This window comes from Hesperophylax consimilis, chromosome 2 (genome assembly GCF_061612785.1).
Source record: "Hesperophylax consimilis isolate HC1 chromosome 2, BYU_Hcon_1.0, whole genome shotgun sequence".
Taxonomy (NCBI): domain Eukaryota; kingdom Metazoa; phylum Arthropoda; class Insecta; order Trichoptera; family Limnephilidae; genus Hesperophylax; species Hesperophylax consimilis.
This window is the reverse complement of record NC_142837.1, coordinates 24,909,977-24,932,729: the sequence shown is the minus strand read 5'-3', so window position 1 is coordinate 24,932,729 and position 22,753 is coordinate 24,909,977. Positions and strand designations below refer to the sequence as shown.

Genomic DNA, 22,753 nt, shown 5'->3' with positions numbered 1-22,753 from the left:
GCCATGGATAGTGGCCGTACTCCCTCATGTAAAGAAATCTTAGAAACTTTTTTTGAACCCTCTCCAACATGAGGGAGCACCCCGCCTCATGAGGATTCCAGATAAGCGAACCACTCTCCAGCCTACTGCGGACCAGGGAGAAGTATAAAATCTTCAGAGCACGGGTATCCCGAAATACTCTGATGGTTCGGAGAACAAACCCCAACATTTTTAAGGCCGACTGGCACACCCCTTCGATATGAGGACGAAATGTCAACTTATTCTCATACATAATCCCAAGATCCTTTATGTTTGAAACTCGTTTAAGATTATGACCGAGCATAGTGTACCTGTGGTATGTGAGACTAAATGCTCTGGTGAAAGTCAGAACTACGCATTTCATGACATTGAAATGAAGCTTGTTTCGTTGACTCCATTCTGAAATGTTATCAACATCAGCTTGAAGGTGCAGGCAGTCCTCAATATTTCTTATTAGAAGAAATAATTTTAGATCGTCAGCGAACAGCAGAAAGCGAGAAAAACGAATGACTTCAGCAGTGTCATTAATGAAAATGGAAAAAAGAAGAGGCCCTAGGATCGATCCTTGGGGAACCCCAGAAAAAACAAGAAATTCGGCAGATTGGAAGATTCCGTGAGTGACAAATTGTTTTCTGTTCTTGAGGTAACTTTTAAAAAACTCTAACATCCGAAGTGAAAAACCCATCTGGGCAAGTTTTATGAGTAAGATATCGTGATTCACGGTGTCAAAAGCTTTGGAGAAGTCGTTGTACGAACAGTCTACTTGGTAACCTCTGTCTAGGGACCTAGCAACATAGTCGGTGAAAACCATCAGGTTGGTTTCAGTGGATCTTCCTTTCCGGAAACCATGCTGTTCTGGGATAATGTATGCGTCTATCTGAGGCATAATGAATTTATGAATTAATTTTTCAAATACTTTAGCAGGAGCTGATAGTATAGCAACTGGTCTATAGTTTTCGATTAACTTTTTCGAACCATTCTTAAAAATAGGACATATTTTTGAAGTTTTCCATACTTCGGGAAAAGTTGAAGTATTTATAGCTAAGTTAAAGATAAGACATAGTGGTGTTTTTAGGAACTCGGCACACCCTTTAATAAAAAATACGGGAACGAAGTCTGGTCCTATAGAGTGCGAGTTCTTCATGAGTCTTATGGCACTCATAACGTCAGATTCCGTAAGTATACCTAAATCGACGTTTGAAGCTCCTTTGGTATTAAATGTGGCCGTATTATTAATGTCTAGAAGTGGAGGGTCTTTATTGTAGACCGATTGAAAATGATCAGCAAATGCGTTTGCCACACCCAAGCCACGAAATTCCTGATTACCTTTCATCATGGTGTCTTCGAGACCACCATCCTTCCGAAGAGATTTTATATAATGCCAAAACATCTTGGGATCATGCATGATGTTTTCCACAATTTCAGACACGTAGGCTCGATAGGCCACTCGAATCTCGCGCCTAACTAACGCTCGGTAAAAACTAAACAGATCGTATTCACTCTGAAGGCGTCCAGCTTTCCAGCGCTTATGATGGGCGTGTTTGATCTCCATATTCGAGATGACTTCTCTCGAGAACCACTTCGGATACTTGCGACCACCACTGCCTGCACGTTTTTTGGGAAAACAAGAATCAAATACGTCATAAATACATCTGTAAAAATATTGCGCCGCCTCATCTACTGTACAGAAAGTGCTGAGGTTTTGCCAGTCCATCCGGCTCATTGATTCATATAAGTTGATGAAATTACCCTTGTTGAAATTCCATCCCCTTGAGATTTCACGTTCAAGGGTCGGGACTCTATTACTTTTAAAAGGTTTTCTCACCAAGCTGCACTGAAATTCAATAGCCGGATGAAAGCTGTCCTCAGGTACAAGTGGAAATTCACAGCGTCTCACCTCAAGATTGGCATTTTTATTTTCCAAAAGACTACTCTGTTTTTTTGCTTCATATTTTCGAAATCGTAGACAGTTTGTTTATTATAAGGGTTCCAGTTCTTTGGAATTCATAGTTTTTTCTGGAGTTCCTCAGGGGTCTATCCTTGGACCACTTCTGTTTCTGATTTTTATCAACGATATTGGTTCAGTCATCACACATTCGCTGTATTTACTATTTGCAGATGACTTGAAACTATATCGCTCAATAAAAAACCATCTTGACTGTATTCTCCTTCAACGTGACATTGACTGCGTCTCAAACTGGGTCAAAATAAATGGCTTGAACTTCAGTACACCCAAGTGCAATATCGTCTCGTATACAAGATCAAAGAAACCGCATGTATTTGAATATACAATCAATGAAATTATTCTCCAACACCTAAACCAAATCAAAGATCTAGGAGTTATTTACGACAGCAAACTAACTTTTCACCAACACATTGATGATTTAATAAGCAGAGGATACAAGCTTCTCGGCTTCGTAATTAGAAACTCATATCCGTTTCGTAACACAAAAACACTGACGTTATTATATAACACACTAGTCCTAAGTGTACTTGAATCAAACTCGATCATCTGGGCTCCACATGAATTAACATACACTTTACGCATTGAAAGAGTCCATAAAATTTTTTTAAGGTTTTTATTCTCGCGGCTCTATGGACGTTACCCTTGGCTTTACCCATCGATTTATATATTAGGCATGACCAATTACCACTCCCTAGAGACACGTAGAGGTATTGCTTTGCTTAAATATTTTTTCCAACTAATAAACGGTCACTTATCTAATAATGAGATACTGGCCCAATTAAATTTTTTTGTACCAGAGTCTCACTCTCGAGGACGTCATCACAATCTTCTATATAGTAGAACAAGCAACACTAATTTATTAATGAACTCACCTGTGGGGAGAGCTACGTGCTTTTTGAATGCGGTAGATAAAAAATTAGATTTATTTTTTGTGTCCTATAGCGCATTTGCGAGATTTTTGGCATTGCATATACACTGCATAAATGGTACAATTATAACGTCTTAGGCTTTATTACCTGTATTTGTCATAAATAAATGTACAAATTATATATAAATAAATAAATAAATTACACAGAACAAAGTCAAGGATTCTGGAATTGGAATTTAGAATGTCATTACACTGCGAGAGACCAAAGGCCGCGCACAGATAGTCCAAATCAGATTCTACCTTAGAAACTTCACGAGCGGAATGCAAATTAAAATCTCCCAGTATGACGACATTCTTTTGACCAATTGCATCGAAATTAGAATGTATCCTGTCAAAAAATTGATTGAATACTTCCCACCTACTGTTAGGCGGGAAATAAACTACACAAATGAATGTGACAGTCAGTTTGCAAGATACTTTTACCCATAAATCTTCTTGCTCAGTTTCTAGGGTGTGGATGCGCTCTACCTTTACCCCATCCTCACCCTTGAAGGCAAGGAGACAACCGCCACCCTGCCTGTGACCACTGCCATTGTCTCGATCTCTTCTAAAGACTAAGAAGTCACCACCAAAAAGTTCAGAGGTCAAAACACCAGCATTTAGCCATGTCTCGGTCAGTGCTATGATATCACAGTCACCGGCCGCGACATTATTGTAAAAATGCGAGCATTTCGTTTTCAACCCTCTGACATTTTGGTAGTAAATGATCTTTTTTGTGTGCGAGTTGAGTCAGCTGTTGCCGACCGCAACCGCTGGAAGACGAGGCGCCGTCAGCCTTACTTCCCATTCCTTGATGAATGTGCGGCGCGGCCAGTGTTTTGCTTACAAAACTTCGGCAACAGCCGGCTGAGGCACGCCAATCTTAAATGAGGAGTACTCACCCCGAGTTTTAATTTTTACGACCTTATATGATGCGGCGCCATATAGTGACGTTAGGTAATGCGACATGTCATCGCAAGAAGTATCAGGATGGAAGGGATAACAGTGAAAGAATTTCAATACTGATGGCTCCTTTTCACTCTTTTGATTACCCCGTACGGTGACACGCCGTTTGCGTGCAACTTTTGTCCATTGATCAGATAGCCCTTTAGGTTGTAATATGTTGGGAGTCGTATTATCGGTAGAGCTATCAGTCGTGGCAGGAGCGACGGGTTCGACGGGTTCGACGGGTTCGGCCGCAGGAGACGATTCCAATGGGTCAGCGGGTACGGCCGATGGTGATGGTGATGATTGAAGTACCAGTTTTTGCTGCACCTCAAATTGTGGTTGGACAGATGATGTTGATGGCAAAGGGATAGGTTTGGCCTTAGTACCTTTGACAGTATTTGGTATCTGTGCAACTTCGGGCTTGGCCTTCGATTCCTTTGCCTGCGATCGAGTAACTCTCGCTCGCGGTAATTCGCATTGCGAAACAGGAGCGGGCTGCATGAGGCGCGGCGGGAAGAGGGGCAGGGGCAAGCCGGCCGACGCAAGAGTTGTAGACGCAATAGGTGCCATACTAGTGTTAGTAATAGCTGCAGTCACAATTGTTTCAGTAGTAGTAGTACTTATGGCAGTAAGCACAACGCGGGCGCGGGGAGGCGGGTCGCACTGAATTTCAGGAATCGGCTTCTCGTTACCGTGCTTCGTTACGCAGGTACTTTGATTAATATTTGACTTACTACCGACTAGTAGTATTGACTTAAATTCTTTAACGTCAGCTGTTAAGCTGTCTACTTTGGTGCTCAACACCTTTACTATATTAGTGAGCACTTGAAGCTCATTCATTAATACACTTAGATCGCTCATTTTTTGGCAAACTAATATTATCCCGAATAAATATTCAAAACAAACGGCGCGCGGCGTAATACGTGCGTTCCGCCGGCAAGGTAATTCTCAACTGATGTGATGTGATGCTGCACAAGATTCCTAATGATTGCTTAAGCCTTTTTTGTTTTATTATGTGACACCTCACTACACCTCACACTGACTGTACAGTGTAAAGGCAGGGGATCTATGTCGCCACCCGGTTGGGCAGTGTTGTGAGGCGATTATATGAAGGAGGAAAAACAGATGCCGGTAACTCGTTCCACATACTCCAAATAGACACAGTTCGATTGGATGAATGTCCAAATGTCGGATGTAACACATACAGATACGTCTTACACAAAAACGAGTCGAAGAATCGGTCTGTTCTCACGAAGCCAGCATCAACTGTGAACGGGTGTTGCGCACGTGTACGTCAAGTTTCATGCATGTACACCAGTGCACCGGGGATCAATGCTGCTAGCTCCTTAGGCTCCATTAAAATACCTGTAGAACAGACTTAACATGCCCACATTGCGTCTGTTAAAAATGGACATACAGTTGGACTGCAGTAGGTTTATCAAGTATTGTAGGGCTCCAGCCCAGCCCTTAATGTGCCGAGAAATCCACTGCGGATGTCTGACATTTATAGCCGTGTAGCATACCGACGAATCCACTAGTAATTCAATGCACTTTTCCCGGTTTTATTTTATTCTAGACTCCCGTTTCGTCAAGTGAGTGTAGTTTAATTTTAACTTTGAAATTTTATACAGTGGAACCTCTCATAACGAGCATAATTCGTTCCAGAATCTTACTTGTTATGTGAAACACTCGTTAAGCGAAACAATTTTTCCCATAAAATATAAAATACGATAATGCATTCCATGCCAAAAAAAATAGTCAAATTTATTTTTTTAACGTTTATTTAAAAATATTACATACTTAGCTTAACAACCTGGAATGCGATAAAGATTTGCAAAAACCAATAAAAGAATATTGAAAAAACTATTTTATTATTTATGACAAATAATTAATAATTTTTTTTACTAGAAAGCTGTCTAGAGACATTTGTCTTTGCCGACGCTTCAAAATTTGTTGAAAATGTGACACATCATTATCATTGAATAAATTTGTAGAACGCTTAGCAACCTCCTTATTACTGTGATGTTGATATAGATTGCTGCTCTGCTACTTCCTCCTACGCTAATAAACTCTCCTTCTTGCTGTGAAACACAATGCAACACAAGCTTATCAATATCGTCGCTATCCACCTCCAGTCCCATGGTATTGGCCTAAGACACAATCTCGTTGACTGTAGACTCCATAGGTACTATTTTAAACCCCTCAGAATCACATTCGACAACACTCTCTGGCCAAAGCTTCTTCCAAGCAGAAGTGAGGGTCCTCTTGGTAGCCCCTTCCCACACCTTGTCAATCATCTTGAGGCAAGCAACCATCTGAAAGTGATCTTTTCAAAACTCTCTCAAATTCTCAAACTACTCAAATTCTTAATTTGAGTCAAATCCGTGACAGAGACAGCATGAATATTATATGTGTCTGAAAGAGATGGTGTTAACCTTTCCCTTACTGTGCTAAAAAAATACACGCGTTACGGTGCTGTGTAGTCAATACACATCTCAAAATAAGCGATTTAATATCGGAAAAATATTAATATTCATAGCTAACCGATTATGTTTATTATATTTTATATCAAAAGTGATAATAATTGTAATTTAATTGCTGAAAACATGAAAAAACCATCGGCAGATGCTAAAGAAATGTGCGAGGGGTCCACATCTAACGACGGTTCGCGGCCAACTGGCTAGCGGCGCGGCTGGCACAAACACAGCTGTGCGGTCGTAGGTATCGATGGTCTAAATCAAAAACTACAACTGCAGAAGTGTGGATGTCTCATGTTCCCGCATAGCGAATTAAAGCGGGACATCAATAGCGTGTCATTTCCTCGCACACTTTTCGCGTATTTAGTATCACATGGTTGATTGTATTGGTGTATTTGTTCCCGATTTTTAACAAAAAACTCTGATTTTTAATTGAATTTGAAAACTATTTAATATATTATTTTTTAATTCAGTGCATAAATGTATAACGGAGGAATACCTAAAATCTGAACCCAGAATTTATTATATTTATAGAGTTATTAAAGTTATTAGAAGCAATGTGTAGTAAATACACACCACAGATGAGGAAAGGTTAAACACAGGTCGGTTTTGCATGCTTTCCCATAGCCAAAGATTTGTTTGAATTTGGACAGTTTAGAATATTAATTATTCTTTTGCTTTTGTCTATGTGATTTATAATGAATTATTAAAATTTTTCAGATGCCCTAGATGACTGCGGCCTCCGATTCCTATTGGCCATGAAGCACTTTGGCTACCTACTGCGCTGTCTGCCGCTGGGGGCTCGAGCCCCGCTGCAGCACAAGGGTGTAGGCAGCGCCAATATCGCCTGGGCCTTCCACTCGGACAGTGCCGAGCAGCTGCTCATGCTGGTGCCCGGCTATGCCAAGGGACAGCCCAAGTGGGCCAACCTCAAAGAGCTGGGTATGTTGTCCCACTGGCAACTTTCTGAATACGGGGTGTCAACAGGTTCACTGCCAGTCTTGGACAGCGAAGGCTTGAAAAACTCCGATATGTAAATTTGGAAAGCTCTGTCAACCATATTCAATACGCTATAACCTTAAATCTAGAGTAGGTAGTCAAAAACTGCATGTGGACAACTCTTTGTTATTCATTCTAAAACCTTTCAGTATATTGACTGTCTATTGTAGTTGGGCGACTGTGAACTAGAAAATCCTCTACAAGTGTTTATTAACATTATTAAAGTGCTAAAACATTATAAAAGTAAAACAAAGCTCCTTTAAATGCACAAGTGTTATCTCATCTGAGTATCTTTTAAACAGTGATTAAAAATAAAGAAAAACACATCTAACCAAAACCATTAGACAATATTACAGTGTAACAATAACATCTGCAATAAACATGAATTGTTTTGACTGTAATGGTGATGTTTCTAAGCCAGGAGTTGTAGTTATGTGATGGCTGTTGTCGAAGGATATGCATCAAATGTTCAGGCTTATCTGCAACTGAAACCAGATGTCTAGAGCTGAAAAACCGCTGTATGAAATTCCTGTTTCCTGAATGTGAGAGTGGTCTGCAACAAATACCTGTCTTGTATAAATTAATTCGAGATCTCCAAGAAGACGTCAATGTTTTAAAAACAACAACAACAAATGCAATGCACTGAAGATATGATAAGAATCGCTGAGCGATCGGCAATTCTGTGCAAAAAATGTTATTATGGATGATATTCCTGAATGTAACTTGCCAGATCGAAAGCTATACAATACAGAAGAATGCTCCAAAGTGATAAAAAGCATCACCAACAATTAAGACAAAACAACAACAAAATAAAAGATAAAAACTCCCCCGCCCCATAAAAGTAATCCTCCAAACGCAAGGCGATGCAATATCTATCCTTGAACTAAGGAACCAACTGCACCGAAGAACAGAAGAGGGAGAAAGTGATTTGACTACAAATTCGTTAAAGGATGCCCAAAAATAACATGCATTCCAAAAAACATGTAAACAATTACACAGTCAATATCTCAATACTTTATATGAACTTATGCTCTATCACACGGAAATTTGATCATGTTATTGCGCAAATAAATCTTATGAAACCAACAATATTAATAGTGACAAAAATTCCAGATTCACACTCTTCGGCAAAGACTGACAAATTAAAAAACGAGGCGGTGGTGTGGCAATATATGTAAAATAATATATTATTTTAATCCTATCCTAAGAGTAATAATCCTCAGAGACTTCAATTATTCCAAACTGGTATAGCCAATTACGGAAGTAATTATAGTATTACGTAATTCGAACAGCCCTGAGGACTTATTGAGGATATGTAGCTGAACAGTAACTACATATTGGCAATTGGTAGACAAACCTACAAGATTCAGGGTCAACAATATCCCATCTCTTTTGGATTTAGTCTTGTGCAGTGATGAACATCTCATTACTGCTATAAAGTACCTAGCACCTATACACAAAAGTGACCATATATGTTTAAAGTCAAATTTACATGCCAGCCATAACAACAGATCCATCGGCCCGGGAGGCACGAAGCCGAGACCCAACTATCACATATCAGATTATAATAAAATAAATTAAACCGTAAGCACTCCTGATAAAATGCTCTCATGAAAACCACCTCAACTGAACAAATGTAGAAGTTATTGACAACCATGTTTGAAGAGAAGATTATGTCAAAAATACCAATTTTAAGGATTAACTTATTTGGAATTTAAAAACTCAAATCAGATATAAGTGGATAATATAATACAATAATAATAATAATAATTCAAGCAGAGGGCCAGTATGAAAACAACATGTCGCTACAGTTGCCGGATTTTCACTGAGCATCGAAAGTTATATAGACGCATACACCAATTGGCAAGTGTAGAGTTTCTCGAATGATATCAGTGATTCCCGACATAATTTGGAGTAAAAAATTAAAATTAAATTTTTGACTCCATTGTCAATTTTGATGTTTTTTTTTTAACTATAAACATTGAAAACCACTAGGTATTTGACATGACCCTGTTCGGGGTGAGGCATTGAGCGTTTACTCAGCTAAGTGACCAGTGACAAAGTGTGGAAGAATTTTTTTGTTTGGTTTAAAAAAAAATAGGTGAAAAAAAAACATCAAAAATGTCACCAAAGACCAAAATTTCACTTGCATTTTTTACTTTAAATAATGTCAGGAATCACAGGAAAGTAAGTCAAATAAATCCCTTAATTCCGTGCTAAATGAGCTTATTTGGAGTAATAAATGCAGATGATTTTAGTCGCTAGTATTTTTTTGCACAAGACAATGTATCGCTTTTTATACTGCTACTTGTAAACTGATTTAGGCCGAATCGTTTATTGCAGTCAACGCAACATAGTATCACACCAACAGAACATGTAGTCCTACTTCGATTGTTGGTCGACTTGGTAGAAGTGTTATTATATTTTGGTCAAAATTAGAGTGTGTTATCGTACTAATTGAAGTAATTATCTCCGCAGGCGCCGGCTGGTGGGTTCGCACCCCCGAGCTGCTTCGCACTTGCATGGAACGCGTGGCCCGCGCCGCCTACCAGGAGCGGCAGGACCCGATGGACGCAGCGCTCTACTACCTGGCCATGAGGAAGAAGGCACTGCTCTGGGGCCTGTTCCGCTCCAAACGGGATGAGAAGATGACTAACGTGAGAATAACATCCATTTACAAAATATTTATTGAACATCATCTCAGTAGCACTTTGCTACCCGCGAAGAATCACGAGATGACACTTTAGGTCCTCTTTTTAAAAAGGTCTATAAAAGTAAGCCATATAAAAAATATTTATTATAGGTAGGTATCTACTTAACCCCTTGTATGCCACCATTGCCATTAGGCACAATAAAAAAACTATTCTGGGGAAAGTACTCATGGTAGATTATAAACTATTTTTATAAATATTAAAACACATCTGGTAAGACAGTATAATTAATAAAAACATAATTTTGCAAAAACCAATAAGTTATTACGAAAATAGAATCAGCTGGCGAACACCGAAAATTTAGTGTCGGCACACCAAGAGTTAACCGCTTTGAAAAGATTATTTTTTAATTTTATAATTGGTTTCAATTTTGAAAATCTCACATTCGTTTGTACAGAGGAATTTTTTTTTATTACAAAGGAAAATATGTTGCATAAAATAATTTAATTTTTTTTTCTTCCTACAGTTCTTTGCCAACAACTTTGCAGAAGACAGATGGCGCAAAGCTGCAAAGACAAACGCTTATGCCCTGTTGAGCAGGCAGAGGTTCGAACACGCCGCAGCCTTCTTCCTTCTCGGAGACTCGTTGAAGGATGCTTTGGAGGTAAACTTCTTAGGTTCTTACTCATTTTAGCTGTCCTTAATACCGAATCGACCGAGTAAAACATCCAATTAAGATTTGCATACAGTCAATAAAAAAATGATAGTTGCATGGTGGAAGATACTCTATCACCCTGGTGACAGACATACTCCAATTGGGTATTCCATTTGGTTATTTGTCTCTTGTCTGGAAGTAATTTGGGAGGCAGGTATGGGTACCGCTGCCCCGGGAACCATTTATTGGATAACTAACACCTCTGCCATAGGTCACCCCGAGTGGTTCGCTACGGCCGGTGATTTAGCAATATCCAGGTCTTGGCACCAACTGCATGGCAGGCCAGTTCGGGAGAGACTTGTTGGGGGAGACGGGTCGCCCGGGCGGCCCAGGTCGGGTCTCATAATTTTTACCCCCCTAATTCCTTTACTTATTTTTGTTCAATGTATTATTCCGATCTATATTTTGTTGAATCCTTTACTTATATTTTTGTTTGATGTATTATTCCAGGTTATATTGACACGTCTGAAAGATCTCCAGCTGGCGATGGTAGTAGCCAGGTTATATGATGCAGATTCTCAGATGCCAGAGAGTTTCAAAGTTCTGTTGTATGATGAAATTCTTGGGTAAGAGACATTTCACAGAAAACTTAAAATTTTTATGTTATTTTCGTTATTGTAAATAGACAAAAATTGACAAATGTTAAGTCAATATTTTTCTTCTTGCTAGTTACAGTAAAACCCCTATTTTACGTTTTTTAAGGGACTGAAAAAAAAAAACCTAAACGGAGGGAAAATGTAAATGGGGGGTATTGAATTTTATTTTTTATTACAAAAATTGTGTATAAATATATTAGGGATACTGAAGAAAAGAACTTTTTATTTTAAAAAAATCATGTATATCATGGGGGGTATTGAAGAAAAACACATTTTAAATTTTATTTTTTATTAAAAAAATCACGTAGATTAGTTTGTTGCATTTTTTTTTCTGTTCTAATTCTTTTTCGATCCTGTATAGACATTTAAAAGTTTCTTCTCGAACACCGCCAATGCTTGAAAAATAGGTTTTAAGACCCTCGATGTACTTCATCGCTTCTTCTTTTGTTGGGATCACATTCTCTTCTTCATCGGATGGCTCTTCTTCACTGGACGAGTTTTCTGGTGCTACATGACTGTCCACGATGTCGTCCACTTTCACCAAGTCTGACGTCATCACGTTGGAGTCGAGGTTCATGAAGTCCTCCAAGGGTTGATCAGAAATCCTTTTCCAGCTATCAATAAAATGATCCTCGGTATCTTCTTCTTCCGCTGCCTCCTGCTCCTTGTTTATCCCAGCTTTCCAGAAACAATTTTTTATCGTCACGTCCGTAATTTCACCCCATGCCTTTACAATATAATGCATTGCATCTAAAATGGATATTTTAAACTTTTTGGGGTCCTCACCTCGTTCTAGCTCAGACAATAACTTATTTACCAAGTTTTTTCGGTAGTAGTGCTTGAATGAACGGATTATCCCCAAATCCAGAGGTTGCAGTTCACTCGTGCAGTTGGGTGGAAAAAATGCCAACTTAACATTCCTCAGTGTCAGATTTGTGGGGTGCGCAGGGCACCGATCAAGGAATAATACAATTTTCCGATTTTTTACTCCCATCAAAGCGTCTAATGCAGTAAGTTGCTTTTCAAATAAGGTTGAAGTCATCCAGGCCTTTTTATTAGCTGCATATTTTGTTGGCAGCGACCTCACATTTTTGAAGCAGCGGGGCTTTGCAGACTTCCCAATTACAAATGGGGGAAGCTTCTCACCGCCATCTGAATTCGTAATCAAAAGAACAGTAAGCCTCATCTTGCTTAATTTTCCTCCGTGACAGTCCTCCCCTATAAAGCAGAATGTCTGAGACGGTAGTACGCTGAAGAACAGCCCAGTCTCATCCGCATTGAAGATATCTCCGGGAGCATAGTCTGCAATTAACGTCGGAACATCTGTCTGCTTCCAATCTTCAGCAATATCTAAATCAACACTTCGTGATTCTCCGCAAATCGATCTGTAGACCACATTATGCCTCTTTTTAAAACGGTCTATCCATCCATTTGAGGCAGTAAATCCTTCGATACTGAGTCGATCCGCGATGCGTAGCGCCTTTTCGCGAATAATCGAACCACCGACGGGAACATTGCTGGCCCTCGCACTGACGAACCACTCTTTCAAAATTTCTTCCAGTTTTTCATACTTCGACGTAGTAATATATTTACGTTTTTTCGCCATGACACCACATTGAATCGCACTTTTTTCGATAGATTCCCGATTTTTAATGATTGTAGCCAACGTAGTTATGGGTATACCCAAATCACGAGCCAGCGAAACACGTGAACCAACGTGTTTATTAACCTTTTCAAGAATGTTCCTTTTCTCTCGCACTGACAACGTTTTTCTTTGTTGAGACATAATAATAATATATGTATACGTAATACACTTTAGATTGTAATAAACTTAACGAAAACAAAACAAGAAACGTAAAAACTGTGTGATGATCGCGAATAATGTCAGAAAGAAGTGTCACAAATCGAGTTGAAAACCGAATGACAGATGCGTAAATAAACCGAACAAATGATGCTACAGTATTTTACACATGGCTAAAATTTAAAAATGTCGGCCAATCACCGCGTTATGCTCCGTACCCCGACCAATCACGGCACGGCCGGCTAAAATTGAAATATGTCGGCCAATCACCGCGTTATGCTCCGTACCCCGACCAATCACGGCACGGCCGGCTAAAATTGAAATATGTCGGCCAATGACCGTGTTGCGCGCCGTAAGCCGACCAATTACGGCACGGCCGTGTCAAGCCCGCGAAACTAACATTTTTTTAATATTTTCGACGTAAATTGCGGGAAAAAAAAACGTAAAAAGCGAGTATCAAATGTACTAAAATATATCGGGACTGAAATAATTACGCGTAATTGGCAGGAAAACGTTAAATCCGGGGACGTAAAATTCGGGTTTCACTGTATTTCAAATTTGAACTTTGTTTCTGCCAATTAAGGTGTTCATTTTTGTAGTGTTTCATTTATTTATTTTTTTTCTTTTACATTAACTACGCACAGAAGGTCCTGATGAAATGTCATATTTGGGGATTCTGTGTGGGGGGTCTTTTTGTGAAGAGGAAGGAGAGGACATGTGATAAATAACTTACATTATGAAACTTAAATCTTGTAAGGTGTCAGGAAAGCGTGATAAATAATGTTAATGAAGGGACTCTGTTGAGCGCATGAACGAAGAATGTATATTGTAATATGGCTGGGATTAGACCACCCTCACAGTCCTGCTGGATTAAAAACTTAAAATAAAACACAACCCAAAAGTGAATGGTAGAATAAGCCGGGGACACCCGAGGAAGTCATGGCACCTTCAAGTTCTCATACAATATACAGTGAAACTCGCTTAAGAAGTTCCCACATAAGAAGTTTCCATGCTTAAGAAGTTTGGTTTTTTCGGTCCCTTGAAGACAGAATTTGAAAAATGGCCCAGCTTAAGTTTATTTTCCGGTCCCTTGAAAAACTTCTTATGAGTGTTTCAGTGTAATAAATAAGTGATATTTCCAGGCTCGACAAGCAGGGTGAGAACCAGGACATGCTGCGCGCTCACCCCGACCCCTTTCTTCGCTCCATGGCCCTCTGGATGTTGCGGGACTACTCCGCCTCCCTTGGCACTCTGCTGATAGCCCGCGCGGGACAGATGCACCCGGCCTATGATGATAACGAGCCGCACACCGTGTCCAATGCCGCCATGCCCCAGGCTGATCCCAATGTCTTTAACTTCTACGTGTATCTGAGGACGCATCCTCTCTTGGTGAGGCAGTACATCGCCACACAGGTAATTATTTATTTATATCTAGTTTAGAATTTAGATTGAAAAATCCCCAGTAAATCAAATCAAAATAAAATGTGCGTAATATAAAATAAATTTTAGCAAATATCGACATTCCTTCCTCGCTTTTTCTGGTTCTCTTCCACTTAGTCATGGTGTTTGGTGTCCTCATTGTTTATGTTAATGACCCCCAATAGTACATTTATTTTGTTAATTGTACGGAATAAATGATCGAGGCAAACCGGGTGCCACATTGCGTTCCATACCACAACTGCGTTGCTTCCATGCATAATGAATTAATTCAGTTTTTTTTTCCTACTAATGGTGCTAATAATTTTAAATGTGTCTGATTCAACAGAACATAATTTTTGCTCATACACAATGTCCGGAAACTCATTGAAAAATGAAAAACTGGTGAATATAATCACATTTGGAGTCAATTTTGTGGTATAACTTTTTTGATTTGAGCTTTTCGAGTAAATTGAGTTCAAAGTTAGAATTTGAAAAATTCATGGGCAAGGGAGTTAATGTTTTGTTAAAGGCGTCGAAGCATAGAACTGTCTCCAAAAGTTTTTTTAACCCTTTAATTAACCTAAAAAATTGAAAAAAGAAAAAAAAATCGAAATGCTCAGCTCCAATTTGTTTTGTCTTTTTAGGTTCTCTATGTGATGTAGATTCACCAGTTTCTCGCTTGTACTATGAGTTTCCGGACACCGTGTATATGAAGTCCCCTCACTAATATTGCGTCTACCACCGGCGCATAAAGTTTAATGTCCGTAAGGCTATCTCTAAAGCCATACTAAATTTAGATTCCTTGTATCGAAGACAGATAAACATGAAATCGATAATCATTATTTGGGAACCTTATGTGCGGCTTTCACTGTATTTCATTTTACAGGGTGGTGGAGTAGGTCTACTCCAAGAAGGCGAAGAAGGCATCACGAGGTTAGAACGCCGGCTCTATTTCACCACGGCGCATGGCCACTTTAAGGCCGGCTGTCCCGCCCTGGCGCTGGAGGTGCTCAGCAAGCTGCCCACAAAGATCCTGGACGACCACGCTCCGCCCACCAGCCCCGTCAAACAGCTCAAGAGGCGGGATACCCAGATCGATACGGGCGAATTGGAGTGGGGGGCTTCTCCAGCTGTGAAGACTAAAGGTTTGCTTATGTACTTTCATACAGGGTGCAGCGAAACAGATAGTGCAGTTTTGAATGACCGATACATCTTGTGTGGTGTTGGTAGGAACCTGGGAGGGGTCTCATTGTGTCGGGAGAGTCGTGCCATTTTCAGTCGTTACCATGGTGTGGTCTGGACTACACCGGGGCTTCACCATCCGCACGTTTCTTGAAAATGGCCGTACTTTCGTCGCCTTCTGGCTGCACTTTAATCTTGCTCATCGTGATGCTGTAATTTAATTTGCAAGTTGAATGCGTACATGAAACTGGTTCTACACTAAGACCTAGGGGTTTAGAAAACCTAAAATGGTAAGAACACCCGAAAATTTTAACTAGAGTGAGAGAAGCTATCGAACGGTCGCCTAGGCGCTCTGTCCGGAAGCAAGCCATTGCATTAGACATTGCTGATCACTCTCTAATTTTCATCAAGACTTATCATTCCGCCCCTACAAGATTGTCCAAGAATTGACGCCTCCTGACTGTGAAAACTGCTTGAATCGCTCCCCAGAAATGTTGAACCGGATCCATGCGAGGTGAACATTTCTCTCTGGGACTAGTATAGATACTACATTAGCCTGTGGCCTTCGTATATAGTAAGAAATTCAGTTCCGATGAGCTGCGCTGTTATGTTTAGAAATATTACCATTCTTTGTATATTATTTTGTTTGATTCAGTAGAACCTCGTTAATTCGAAATCCACGGGACATTAAAAAACATATTTCGAATTACGAATTAACGAATTTCGAATTAAAAAACCATTTTCTATGAAAAAAATTTTCTGCTGAAATTTTTTTGGCGAAAATTTCGAATTACGTGTTTTTTCGAATTATCGGGGTTCGAATTAACGGGGTTCTACTGTATAAGTTAATTTGTACTTACAACATTAATTTGCCTTCGTCAAGATTCAATTGATTGCTAAGTTATTGTATGTAACAATAACCTCAATACTAACTACTCTTTGTACTCACCAATTCCAAGAATTCATCACCTTGCAAACAAATATTGTAAACTTATCGACATATTTGGTGTTAATAACTTTGAGAGTTTCAAAAGGCAACTAATTTTAGACTTTTTTGCTAGTTATTAACTTGTAATATTTATTAGCTTTAAAAAAAAAGGTCTAGACTTCATACTTTGATTTACTTTACCATATTATTTTCTAATTACCTTATGAGTAAATTATATTCAGCTATTTTATCCATGTACATGTTACACTTATATACATATACTGTCAACTTACTATGTAAAAGCCCGATAGGGCGTTAATAAATAAGTTATAATTTTGTAGTTATAGAATATTCCTTCACCTCAGTCGGAATTAAAAAATAAATGAATGATTTCCTCACAGGAGCCAACACAATTGTCATACAGAATGCACTGCCACACCCGGCTGACTTTAGCGTTCACTATTGAGGGCGTATGAAACAAAACTTCTTTTGAGGGTCGTTAATGTCAATTTATTTAATGCTTGTTTGTTTAATTTTAGCAGAGGCCCCCAAGGCAGACTCAATGGACTGGGGAGCCCCTTCCATGGATTGGGGCTCATCCCCCAAAGCCCTGTCCAAGGTGGACGATGAACTTCAACTGGATTGGGAGGATGATGATGAGGGGAAGGGGTGAGCATCTAATTCTTCTAATGGTTATCACCTGATCAGTAACACCTCACCTCGAACCGTTGTGCGAAACTTCATGCTGCAACGCAAAATAACGGTATCGTCTCGTAGTTGGTGTGCAGTGCGCGATGGTCTTACAGGTTACAGTATGAGCCTAACAAGCTATCGCCCAGCCATAACTGCGCCGTATCCCAGCCGTAGCCGCGCCGACACCTCAGAGGTGCTGAGCCTCCCTGGTGATGTGGCTGCATTGCGTTGATGGCTGGTTGACGGCGAGGCAATATTTATCCGATGCCAAGTTGATATTTGTGCGTTAACCTTGATTCTTAACCTCCAAAAGACTCGGTTTTCGGTTACTTTTAATATTCTTTATTTTAACCTAATAATTGGTAGCACTGAGATTATATCACTGAAATGAAAAGCCAAGAGAGAAGAATAAAAACTCTTATAAAGTACCAATTACAACATAGATAATATAAACAAAGGAAGATGCGGCATGGAAGTATGCTGACTGGTGACGAGCTTCGATCAAACTGCACGGATCTGCTGCACAAAGCAACAGAGCCAATGAAAGTTATGCATTAGATAATGGCGAGGCACTGCCCATAGATGCGATTAGCATAGGTGAACGATGTTGGCGACACTTGGTTTCATACTAATAATAGTTCATGGCCATTCTCACTTTTTCCTATTATCTGTGAATGACAAAAACCATATGTATAGATTGTGGTGAAACTGGCTAAGTCCTCCACCACGACACAAGCAATATTTTCAGTGTAATGTGGTGCTAGTAGCAGATTTTCAAACATTTTGTCAGATTATTCGTAACCTGGGAATATTTGTCCTTAACCGTTAGAGTGATAACGTAAGAGTGTTAGAGTTAGAGTTAGTGAAAGATTTACTCATGCATACTTTGTAGTGTGCATTTGTCGGGCCTCGGGAGAGCGCGTGTTTCATTTGTGTGGTGTATTGAAATTGGCGTGTTTCTTGATAAGTGTTTTTTATTTTTTATTTTTTATTTATTTATTAACATTCAAACCTGCTAAACTACTTATGTAGTTTGTCAGCAGGTACATAATGACAACATTTTTGCAATAACATGGTACAATGGTAAAACGGTATGTAGGTATGTATAATGTTGATGATAAATTAACAATAAATGACAAGTTGGTTAAATTACAGAATTGTATAAATATAAATATGTAAGAAGCAGTATAAGCCTCATATAACAAAAACAAGCACAAATTAAATTAATATGAACAAATGAATATATCAAGTGAAATAATCAACAAGTACTTCTATGGTTTTAATATACATAAGGTAATACAAATTTATTCATTTCCCTAGAATGTGAATTCCAATTAGGAAAACAAGGTCTTCAGTAGTGCATCAATATAAATCCTCAGTATCTAATAGCCATTTCCTTAGATTATATTTGACTTTGGCTGTAAAAACGTTTATATTTTTAATTGTCATTGGTAGTTTATTAAATATTCTGGGTACAATAAAGTTTAGGGTTCTTTCACCGTATTTATTGGTACATTTCGGGACCACCAATCCTTCATTTTGGGTGAATCTTGTATTATGTTTATGGAAAACTCTTTCCCTATACAAGGAATCAGACAATATAAGATGTTGACTTACAATATTATAAAACAATAATCCTCTGACAGGTAAAACATTCAGAGACTTGTATATTAATTTAGTGTCGTTTCTGTGTGCATTGGTATATTTATGGATTAACAATTTTGTAAGGGAGTTTTGTAATGTTTGGATATAACTTATATTAGTTTTACAAGAATAACTGTAATTATTGTTTATCCTGTTAAAATAAATGCACCGTAAAGTGAATCGATATTTTTCACCACGTCGGATGTTATTTTTATTGGGGGGACGCTGTATCAAATAACAGCAACACTACGGACGACGAGACCTTTGTTTCACAAAGGTTTTATTGCAAAAACTTTTTTTGGACAAAAGTTTTTACAAAAACATCTGACGATTTTTTTTGAAATTCCTGGATCTAGACGCTCTCCTTCTTCTGATGCAAAACCAACAGCCTATTTGAATTTGTTTTTCACCTCGTTACGTCTTGAAAATATTGAAGAAACCAATCGTTATGCTGCACAATTTTTGAACACTGGAAATTTGAAACCGAATTCACTGCCAAAAAAAAGTGGACCCCAACCACTGTGAGTGAAATAAAACCATTCATTGCCGTCTTACTGGGAATGGGGATAACAAGAGGAGCTACGATTTTTCTTATTGGAAAAGGGATCCCAATTAGATAAGGCGATCCAACCTCATTCGCGCTCACTATAAAAAGGGACTACATGGACTTTTGCGCGGGAGATAGACTTTCATTTTATTTAATACTAATTTTGGAGAAAATGAAGCTTTATGACGATTGTAAAGTTACATAATTTTATATTTAATTAAATGTATAATAGGTATTTTTATTAGATGCATAAAATATATTTCTTTACTTGTTTAATGATAAAAGAATCATTAAAATTTTTCGTCCAAGTTATTGCATTTTTATTTAATACTGTACTTTTTTACCAATTTACGTACATTCTTGAAAAATAAGCATAGCACTAAAACGGTTAAACAAAAAAAAAAAAAAAAAAAGGCTTATTATCCTTATCTCTTTAATGTTTGTTGTTCAGATCGGAAGGCTCAGAGACGCCCCCCATGGCCATGAAGATGGACACCAAAGAAGAAACAACCAAAGACAAGAAGGTAGAGCCGGGGAAAAATGATCCAAAGGTTGCCCCTCCAGTTGATATAATGGCGCAGCAACTCAAGTTTGTGGCCTGCCTGAAGATACTGATGGAAGAACTGTCGACCCTGGCTACTGGGTTCGAAGTAGACGGTTAGTACTATGTTGAAAAAGCCGTTCACTTATACATATGAGTCATACTTGAGTATGGTGAAACTTATACTTATAAAAATTCTCAAGTATTTATACTACTGACACCTTTTTTACACCTTCTAAAATATATACATACATTGAAAATTCAATCAGTTTCTTTGAATACTTTCTGTTGAGAATAGTTTGGGGCTTGATGAAGTCTTCAAAATAACAGACGCATGGTTTTCGTTTTTACTGCACAAACTGCATTTTTTAATTTATTTAATGTTACGAGATAAAAATTATTCCCGACCCGGGCAAAACACTTTTACAATTGACCATAATGACTGCTTGTTACTATTTTTAGCAGAGAAGAAGTGAAAAATCCACTCGGCGAGGCTTTTTATAACCTAATCCAATAACACACACTGACAAGCTAATTATCAAAACAAAACACTGTCAAAGAAAAGCCAATTGGTAATTAAAACACCTGTTTTATCTATAGGCCCTAGTTTTACTTCTGACCGCTAGGTGCTAGGCAGGAGCCTGTAAAATAACTGGTTGTGAACTTAGCTAATAGCTCGTACATTTTTAACAGTAGACACACGTTGTTGGTATACTGGCAAAATAAATTAACTCTACTGTTCTGAGAAAACATGCGTTTAAATTTTGTACCATCTTCAATCATTTTTATCAAATTAAATTGCATTTGTTGTTATATGATAATATGACATCTAGATGTGTGTTAATTTTAGAAAATCTTTTTCGTATGTGTTTTAATTATAAATAGCCGGTTTTTAATTTTATTTCCAAAATGGTAGCAATTAGCACGCCAGACATTTTTGATCTCTAGATAAAATCCTAAGTTACTTAGTGCTTTTGGTCCGTTATTGTTTCAAATTGTTTATAGATTGTAAATAACTTCCTACGGTTTTTGCCAGTATGTCCACATTATGTTTTTTTCTTACACATATTTATATAAGACATGAAATATCACACATTATTTTATTGTATATTAATATTACTCACATTAACAAGAGCCATGAGGAAATGTATCTCAGGATTCAAGACCATACTGCTTTCCGTCAGAGAGCTTATTGATAAAATAAGAACAAAAATTCTTCTAATACTCTGGCATAGTAAGCCAGGGAGAGAGAAAAAGAGAGGACCTTTACGAACGCGTGTTTTCTGGTTGAAGGCAGCATTCTCCTCCAATCGCGTTCTTACAGGTTTTCTTCTGGAATGAAGGTTACGAAATCCATCCCCCGTGTCCGGGAATCAAACGGAAATCTGTTTCCGATCTTTTCTCAGCCAACTGCGTACATATCAGCATGATGAGGATAGCGTGGCTCTCGACATAATTTCCAGCCCTTCTTTTCAAGTCTGATCGGGCACTAAACAAAGGAGACGCCCGCATCAACCATGTCAGCCATTTTCATCATTTTGGTAGACTCACGAATGCAGGAGATCACGCCGTTAATGGGGGGGGAATGACGAACTCGTTTGCAAAAAATACATTATTACGTAGAAATAACCCACTCCTTTTAAACTTCGTCGAAATTCCTGGCAAAACCCGGTTTCAGTCTTGCCTTAAAAAACTGCGCCCGCCCGCACAAAACCAAATTCACGTCCATCGCCATCTTTTCTTCGCTCTCTGCTGTTTTCACTTCCGCCGGTAAACTTGCCATACACAAAAACAAGTTTCATCCACATTTTTGAAGTTACTACGTTACAGATTTTTAGTGACAATGTTTATTTGTAACTTTTCTAGGAATAAATAATTATAAATTTATTACTATCACAACTACTCAAAATACTCGAGTTGAATAGTGACAACTGTACATCTTTGTCTTTTGACATGCAAAATGTTATATTAGAACTATCTATGCAGCAGTAAGCATTGAGGAATAATTATTCTGGTTATGTGATAATGGAGAGGAGATAAGGACCAAAATATTGCACTCCAAACTGCTTACGAATTTCAGCTTCAGATGAACATGAATGTGGACTGTAAATAATTTAAGCTAGGTAAAATGAAATGGTGGTTGTTGGAATTGGGTGATAGTATGTGTAGAAATGAACAATGTACGAAAGGAGGGAAAACAGGATGACCAATCACTTACCAAAAAGGAGCACAAAACACAAACACAATATAGTAAATTCCACCGCATTACTTCGAGGTAGTTATTGCCACAACAAAACTAATGAGTACTTAAAACGATGCACTTTCAAGATTCCAATTCAACTTCCTTCTTTTCAAAGATTATGTACACGAAAAAACACCAACAACTTGCTTCCAGTAGTTCAATCCTTCTTCTGTTTTATTTTTAAAACAAAGGCAATCTAATTTGTACTGTGTTCTTGCCATTGTTCCAAATTTTAAATACTTTTCCAGCAAGGTGATAGTCAGGGATAAGTAGGAACTGGATAATTATACAAAGGCGATGACATTATATTATGCAGCTTTGCAAACATCTGAACAAACCTAAAAAACATGTAAGTCAAGAAATTGCAAACAAAAATGGAATGTGCTGCGATTGTTTAAATGGTTTCAAATGGCAACACCAAGATGGTTTAAATAATTTAACTTTAAAAAAGCACTATGATTCAAGTGAATATTCTTCAC

At 38.4% G+C, this 22,753-nt stretch overlaps 1 protein-coding gene across 12 annotated transcripts in view; it reads left to right on the top strand.

Annotated features, from left to right (window-relative positions):
* Positions 1 to 22,753, top strand: part of Rbcn-3A (rabconnectin-3 alpha) — a 140,739-nt gene that overhangs the window by 81,762 nt on the left and 36,224 nt on the right. For all 12 annotated transcript variants that reach the window (XM_089641798.1, XM_089641812.1, XM_089641809.1 and 9 more), the window contains 8 exons: positions 7,037 to 7,258; positions 9,794 to 9,972; positions 10,493 to 10,630; positions 11,132 to 11,247; positions 14,221 to 14,491; positions 15,384 to 15,642; positions 17,147 to 17,276; positions 19,943 to 20,148. In XM_089641798.1, the coding sequence (XP_089497924.1) occupies positions 7,037 to 7,258; positions 9,794 to 9,972; positions 10,493 to 10,630; positions 11,132 to 11,247; positions 14,221 to 14,491; positions 15,384 to 15,642; positions 17,147 to 17,276; positions 19,943 to 20,148 (1,521 nt within the window). The remainder of the gene's footprint in view (positions 1 to 7,036; positions 7,259 to 9,793; positions 9,973 to 10,492; positions 10,631 to 11,131; positions 11,248 to 14,220; positions 14,492 to 15,383; positions 15,643 to 17,146; positions 17,277 to 19,942; positions 20,149 to 22,753) is intronic.